General features: G+C 40.7%; 1 protein-coding gene across 2 annotated transcripts; it reads left to right on the top strand.

Annotated features, from left to right (window-relative positions):
* The first annotated feature begins 451 nt into the window (after positions 1-451).
* Positions 452-7,548, top strand: gnb2 (guanine nucleotide binding protein (G protein), beta polypeptide 2). Of its 2 annotated transcripts, none has more exons than XM_055148450.1 (10): positions 452-940; positions 2,748-2,826; positions 2,907-2,945; positions 3,024-3,130; positions 3,552-3,615; positions 3,699-3,861; positions 4,183-4,249; positions 4,697-4,898; positions 5,843-6,059; positions 6,730-7,548. In XM_055148450.1, the coding sequence occupies exons 2-10, from the start codon at positions 2,770-2,772 to the stop codon at positions 6,834-6,836; spliced, it is 1,023 nt and encodes a 340-aa protein (XP_055004425.1). In that variant the 5' UTR covers positions 452-940; positions 2,748-2,769; the 3' UTR covers positions 6,837-7,548. The 2 variants fall into 2 exon arrangements, with proteins under 2 accessions (XP_055004425.1, XP_020778821.1); XM_020923162.2 differs by having other exon boundaries at positions 454-1,109.
* Positions 7,549-7,838: the final 290 nt, after the last annotated feature.

Genomic DNA, 7,838 nt, shown 5'->3' with positions numbered 1-7,838 from the left:
CCATACTGTGGAACATTCAAGGTAAAGGAATAACATCTCCTATAAGACATTTCCTCACATATAAACTTTGCACACAGCTTTTTAGTAAGACGGGGTATCGGGGCACAAATATAACACAGAAAAGAAAACACACTGTGTTATATAGGCCTTGTTTTACCAATCTTTTAGCCTACTAACTGTACCTAACGTAATGCAATAGGCCTAATAATAATTATTATATGTATAAGATAAATATATATTTTTCTTTTTCTTTTTTATGTCCACTTTTACGCACGACTCCCCTCTGTTCCCCTGCATCACACTCTCCTCGTGCTCGGATTATAGCGCTTGATCCGTGTCAGAGGAGTCCTGATCCTGGACCTGCAGAGGGGGGATCAGAGGGGGTCTCACGAGCATCAAATGAGGATCCGCTGATGGGTGTGGTTGTGAAGCGCCCCAGTCCAGACGCACACTGATTTAAAGTAGTCTTCTCGGGAGCGCATTGACTAAACCGCGTGACCGACCACTCTGTCTGGCAAATATGTGGAAAAACGCGAAATGAACTGCCAGAGAGTCTTTTTAGTTAAGTTTTACACGTTGTACATATGTTGCACTGTTGTTGTTTGAGCTGAAGATGTGTCGGTGAAGGGAGGAGGAAACCAAAGAGAGGAAGGAAGCGAGGATAACGTCACGATAAGCAGAATCGCTGGTAAAAACGGGCGCTGGTGTAACACAGACAATCTTTGATGAACGACAACACGACACGGGACCATTTTCCAGTGGCTAAGAAGATGCTTTTATTTTTGAACTGTTGTCTGTAAAAACGGAGCGAACCGAGCCAGAAAGAGGCGCGACGATACGGTTACAGCAAAGGCCGAGTTCTTCGTTTTCTCAGCAGCAGCAGCAGGAGCAAGAGGAGCAGCGGTGGCTCAGAGAAACATTGGGCTAAAGCAATGGAAATGTGTGTAGCCCTCCTACGACTGCCTATTTGTTGAAAAAGCCTCATCGTGACCCACGGAACGAGCCTTATCTCAAAGCGATCCCGTTTTGGATGAGTGAAGAAGATATTAAGTGCTCAGTCAGAAACAGAAAGGGAAAGAGAAGGAGGGAACCGTCGGCACAATTAACAGGTAGCCACCCTATTACAGATGCAGTTTAGGCAGATGTCATAATAACATGTCTGATGGGGCTGTAAGTCGTGTAATTTTTAACTAAACCTGTGCAGCCACATTTGTCAATCTAGGGACTCAGCATCCACAGGAAGGCCTTGGCCATCCTCTTTGAGCAGATCAATGTAGGCTACATGCGTTGTGGGGCTTGTCCTTTCCACTGCTTGCATTGGAAAATCTACATACGATCACTTTTATTCTGTTTAATCACTGTCACATTTATGTCCCCCTGTTGCCTTGCCATTGCTTTCGTCCTGTATTGGGGGACTGTAGCAGCCTTCTCCCAGGCCATGTTCTAGTGTGTTAAAGTGCCACATAGAGTGTGACATTTGTAGCACTACAGCCAGAGAGGGTTCTGTGCGCTCTCCTCCACCCACAGATGGAGCCATCCCATATTTATTAAGTTACAGATAAGGTGATCTTATAATGGGGTGGGGTCAGTCTTGATAGCACCACTCTGTTGCTGTGTCTGTCACTGAATTGTTTGGGCGCTACTTTAATTTGATGTGTTGCCTGGGTCATCTGAGGTAGGGATAACCCACAGGTCTAACGTCTCTATGCTCTAGCTTTGGGTAGTTTGATGATTTTACCTATTCATATTATCCTTAGCCCGACACGTTTTGGTTAATAACATGCTTATTTTCTTCTACATGTTTATGAGGCTATACATTGCAATGCACAAAGTCCCCACTAATATTTGATTGTATATCTCCAATGCAATGATAACAGTGATGTATAGCTTGTAAAACTATTGAGTACCAGTTATAATGACAGTGTCCATCATGTTTGAAGAGTCAGATCTCCTCTCCTCCATGGAGCTCCATTCACCGGCAACAGACTGAGTTGTGCCTGGATGAGGCAGCTCCTCTCTGGGTAAATGAGCATCTAAGCCTGGAGACCGTGGCCCTGCACAGTCCTTTGGCTCCATTAGCGAGCTGTGATCCATCTGGTTGCAGCTCCCCCGGGGAACACTGACCTACTGTAGCTAATTGCTCTTCCACACACTGTGAACTGTATGTCGTGAAGTCTTACTGTGAATTTAAATAGCCTCTCGAATGCAAATAAGCAGCTCATGGTTTGGGATGTGGTTTGCATATGTTACTGTACTCCCATTTCAAAACGGGAAGTGCTGCTTCCTTCTGAAAGCCTAATATGTGCACTCTAGGTCTGATTCCAATTAGTTCAATATCATTTGAGCAAATACTAGCAAAACACTCATTTATGAATGTACCAGGTTAAAACTACTGTTCCTTGAATATATGTGTAGCCCCAACTGCCCTGTAGCAGCTTAGTCATAGCAGATTACGCTCCTTACTTTAACAAGGCAAGGCCATAACTAGATTACATGGCTTTTGCCACTGTCTAGATTTAGTAATTTGTAGAGATTAACATTTATGGTTTATTCATATTTTGTATTAAAAAGGGGCAAAGACTATTTTAAGGCTGTTATTTTGCTTGACTGACTTCCATTTTTTGATGAAGTCTCTGGATTAAGGGATTATAAAGTGTGAGCCCCATACACAGAATACTGTTTTAATCCACCGCATTTTGTGTGTGCACAGGAAGTCCCTTAATTTAATGTTATTTTGTTTGTGACAGGTGACAGTGAAAATCAATCAAAATGAGTGAGTTGGAGCAACTTCGTCAGGAAGCAGAGCAGCTACGCAACCAGATAAGAGTATGTTCATCTTTCTATTTGGCATTATCAAAATTATACTCCCTGCGACCTTTTGTTCACCTCATTTGTACTTGTCATAGGATGCCAGGAAAGCATGTGGAGATTCAACTCTGACACAGGTGAGTTTTTTTTTTTTCTACACAATTTACTAAGAAAATGCATTGCTGTACACATAATAACAACATTACTGTCTGCAGATCACTGCTGGTCTGGATCCTGTTGGGCGAATTCAGATGAGAACAAGACGCACTCTTCGTGGTCACCTCGCTAAAATCTATGCCATGCACTGGGGCTCTGACTCCAGGTAACTACATCAACAGCACATTATATATTATAGGTTAGTTTTATGGCTAAAGGCTGATCCAGAATTTACAGTACAGATCAGTTGTCCCCATGAGGCATAAAAAATACAAAATTTAAAATTCTATAAATAGCATTTAAAGGATTTTTTATGTTTTCTTGTAATAATTAGCTGTCATGTTTATATTATATTTGCCTTCGACATTAGATACTCAAGGAGCAGGGGAAATTGAGGCACAAAAGTGTTCAGACAGGACAGTAAAATATGTGTTTTGAAATTGAAAGATAGCAAGGAAGTGCATGGCCATGACACTGCCATATTTGCCAAAAGAACTTTGACTATTTTGTGATCTAGTTTGCGTTATGCTGCTTGCCTTTAGTCTAACAAATACACATCAACATTCAATCTACCCCTTTCTGTACAGACTGCTGGTTAGTGCCTCTCAAGATGGAAAGCTCATAATTTGGGACAGTTACACCACTAACAAGGTAACTTTAGTGCACATGCAAAATATTCTGTAATTAAACCTTCAGTACATCATAACTACTCCTCAAATGTTTCCTTTGAGTAGATCCATGCCATCCCTTTGCGCTCCTCATGGGTCATGACATGTGCGTACGCCCCCTCTGGTAACTATGTGGCATGTGGAGGCCTTGACAACATCTGCTCCATCTACTGCCTCAAAACACGAGAGGGCAACGTGCGGGTGAGCCGTGAGCTGCCTGGACACACAGGTTAGAACCTGACCTCTAAGCTGCTTCAGCCATTAAAACACACATTTTAGGCTTTATGTAAATGATTAACTATTTTGTCAGTGTTATATGATCAGGGCTGAACTGTTGAACTGCTAAATAGCAGAACAGCTAAATATATTCGAACAAGCTTCACTTCCCACTGTTGTCAATAGAGGCCATCAGTCCTAATCCAAAAATTTTCTGTGTAGCACCTCCATATACACACATCAAATCACAATATGACTGGTTTGTTGTTGTGCCCCTTACTGAATACAGGAAAAATTACAATAAAGGAAAAGATATTTTGTTTTTCTCTTGCAGGTTACCTTTCATGTTGCCGTTTCATTGATGACAATCAAATTATTACAAGTTCAGGAGACACCACATGGTAAATTCACCAAACTCACCAAAGTTCATGTTCTGAATATGACGTCATAATTTCATTTGGAGGGCAGGGGCCTGCAAAACTCTGGGAGATTCACTGTTTTTACAGAAAACTCACTTTTGACTGACCTTTGAACATTATTAATATTTTTGAGGTGGATTGGTTCCACAAACAGTGATTTTAATCTTGTGTCTTAAAGTCTTTTCAACTGACAACAGTAATGTCTTTGAGATTGAATAATTGCAACACTTTCTGAAAAAATATCATTTTTGTTTCATCTGGATAGGCCCAGTAAATGGGGTTATAAACCATAAACGACAGTCTAACAGTTAATCAAAAATGATCTGTTCTCCAGCTCAGTTTTAAACTATAGATAGTCAATGTTGTGATGTCACATGAATCCACCCTATACAATGTGTTTGATGTAAGTCTAATGTAACGTGTCTGCAGTGCACTGTGGGACATAGAGACGAGTCAGCAGACCACAGTGTTCTCGGGGCACACGGGGGACGTCATGAGCCTGTCCCTGTCTCCGGACCAGCGCACCTTTGTATCAGGAGCCTGTGACGCTTCAGTCAAACTCTGGGACATCAGGGACAGCATGTGCAGACAGACCTTCACTGGACATGAGTCTGACATCAATGCTATTTGTGTGAGTTTACAGTCACAGCTTACGCATCTCACATGTAGTTTAGGCTTTATGAATGAATTTTTAAAATAGAGCGGTGGTTAACAAACTTTTTTATTTTAAGTACCCCTTGTGGATCACTTCCAGAGTACCTCCTAACTCATATACTGTTAATTCCTTAGAGAAATAAATGTGTTATTGTCAATTATTTCTAGTTTTTTATGTTGTTGAAATACAAATCTTCCTACAAAAGCATTCTTAAGGATTCAAATTTACTTCAAAGAACATTTTATCTTCAAACACTACTTTCACCTCTTTTTAAAATCTGAAATCCCTCCAAGAATCCCCTGCTAAGAGTTCCCATACTCCTGGTTGGAAAAACAGCATCTCAATTATCTTTCCTCACTTCCTTCTCCTTGATTCCTCTCCTTGATTCTCCATTTGTCTGCTGTCCATCAAATGCAACTTATTAAGCAGTGTTCCAAAGCTCAGAGGAGGCAAGGGAAGGACACATGAGCGAGCGTTCAAGATGCAGACATCAGAGAAAATAATACAACTTTATTTATTTCACAGAGAGGTGTGTGAATTGCAACTACACAAGTCCAAGGACAGCAGAAAATGATGTTTGGCATGTTGCATAATGCTGAATTTGACAGGAAAAAATTAAAACACATTTATCTGATGTTGGTCCGACTCTGATTTGAAAATCCTGGAAGAATAATATAAACAAATTCTTAGTAAAGTTCTCACTACAGGGTCATTTTGAAAAGAAGAAAATCTGTTCCATTGACCCTCAGCTTGTGTTTCCTCCTCCTCCTCCTCTGCTCCTCACCTTTCTGTGTCTCCTCTGTGGTTGGAAATTCCTCACCCATTTCCTCCAGAATCGAGGAGAGGAATTAAGGAGAAGGAGGCGAGGAAAGAGAAATGAGACTGGACCATAGAGTAATGTCTTCCCTCTTGTTTCTCAGTTCTTTCCCAATGGCAGTGCAGTAGCCACAGGGTCTGATGACGCCACCTGCAGGCTGTTTGACCTTCGTGCAGACCAGGAGCTGGGCCTGTATTGCCATGACAACATCATCTGTGGCATCACCTCTGTGGCTTTCTCCCGCTCGGGACGCCTGCTTCTTGCTGGCTACGACGACTTCAACTGCAACATCTGGGACGCCATGAAAGGAGACAGAGCAGGTGAGAGCTGGTGTCATCAAAAAGGTGTAACTGCTCCAAAGTCAGGATTTACCTTTATGTGGGAGAGTAGTGAGCTCTGATCTGAAAATTTGTGTATATAATGAAAACTGCTTTAAAGGTGAGGGTGACCGGAAACTGAGTATGACTTTAATCAGAGGACTTAACAAACTGCTGGCCATTTATGACTAATAACCTGCAGTAATTTAGATAATACTAGGGTATTTTATTTTATTTTTGGTTGTCCTGCACAGCTATTTAGGCCCCTGTCCCTGGTCCCAGTTATTTAGAGAATGCCCCACTTTTGTCACTGATGCCAAATGAATCAAGTAAACTGAGGTTTTACGTAGAAAACATTATAATGGGCTTAAATTTCCCATGTCCCACTACATTCAACAACTGTTGTCCCCATTTTTTTGTCTGTTAATCATCTGACCAGTAGGGGGCAGCAATGCACTTGCCATGCCTAGTCCGCCGCATATTAAAAAAAAAGAATTAGGTGGTTACAGATAATGCTTGTTTCTTCTTAAAGTAAATGAAATAAAATAAAAGATAGATAGAAATATTATGTTAGTGTTATGTATTTCCTTTCAATCTGTTAAATATAAAAACTGGTCTGTGGACATTATTTTGTATATTTATATTATAACCTTTGACTGGTTCTATCCTGCAGGAGTCCTGGCGGGCCATGACAATCGTGTGAGCTGTCTGGGTGTGACAGACGATGGGATGGCAGTGAGCACCGGCTCCTGGGATAGCTTCCTAAAGATTTGGAACTGATCTGTGCATATTCAAAACAAAAACACACTCCCCAAAACACACTGTTCACACTGGGACACAATTTGCACCTCTCTGATTTCCATTTGTCCAGCCTTACAGACAAACCCCAGGGTTGTACTGTAGATAAAGACACACAGCTAGGAGCAGTACTCAGCCCACACAACTTCCAGTTATGTGCACATCAAACGCAAACATTTAAAATCTAAAATGTCTTTAAAAAAACAAAAGTTGTCCCACGTTTACGCAAAGCCTTCAAACACACAAACCCACAGTCTTCTCCAAATTCAGAAGACATTTTGGGACAATTCTTTCTTTGTTTACAGTGAAGTCTAAAATGCACTTCAGTCATTTTTTTCTGTTCTCTTTTTGTCTCGTAAGAAAATAATTTGATCGTGTGAATCTTTTAACACTGAGGATAATCACTGACAGTCCGGCTAAAGCAACTACATCAACTTTAGGACAAATATAAACTTTTATTTTAATTTGGGTCATGTTTTTTATAGATATCCAAACACCTAGGTACATCTCTTTGGGATGTTTTTTAACACTTGATTTCTTCATTTATCCCTTTGTGCCTCAGACACAAGTCAAAGATTTGATTACAAGACATGATTGAAAGTGAAAGAGTAGGCCTACAAGTCAGTATGTGATAGCTGGACGTTATGATGGTATAATTGTACATACTATTAATAAAATACAGACTGTCCTGCCAGTTTGGTGCTTCCTTTAAAGTGTTTTACCTCTTGTTTAACAAGTCATATTTTAATCTTGTAGAGCTGCTGCTAGCTTAACTGTTTTGCAATAAAAATATATTTCTAAAAATGCTATAGATAAGTTAGGGTTTGGCAATTATGAAATCCAAAAAAGAGAGGAGTCCGGCACATCGTTCATTCTTCCAAAAAGTTTATTATGTGTAACGTTTTGTTTTTGTGACTTTTTAAATTTTGTTAGGCTGCTCCCATTCATCCAACACACAGGTATGACCCTGAACACTGGTGTGTG

The sequence above is a fragment of the Boleophthalmus pectinirostris genome, unplaced genomic scaffold, assembly GCF_026225935.1.
Source record: "Boleophthalmus pectinirostris isolate CB_2022bp ecotype Guang Dong unplaced genomic scaffold, ASM2622593v1 HiC_scaffold_12, whole genome shotgun sequence".
In the NCBI taxonomy this organism is placed as follows: domain Eukaryota; kingdom Metazoa; phylum Chordata; class Actinopteri; order Gobiiformes; family Gobiidae; genus Boleophthalmus; species Boleophthalmus pectinirostris.
This window is presented reverse-complemented; position numbering and strand designations above follow the sequence as displayed.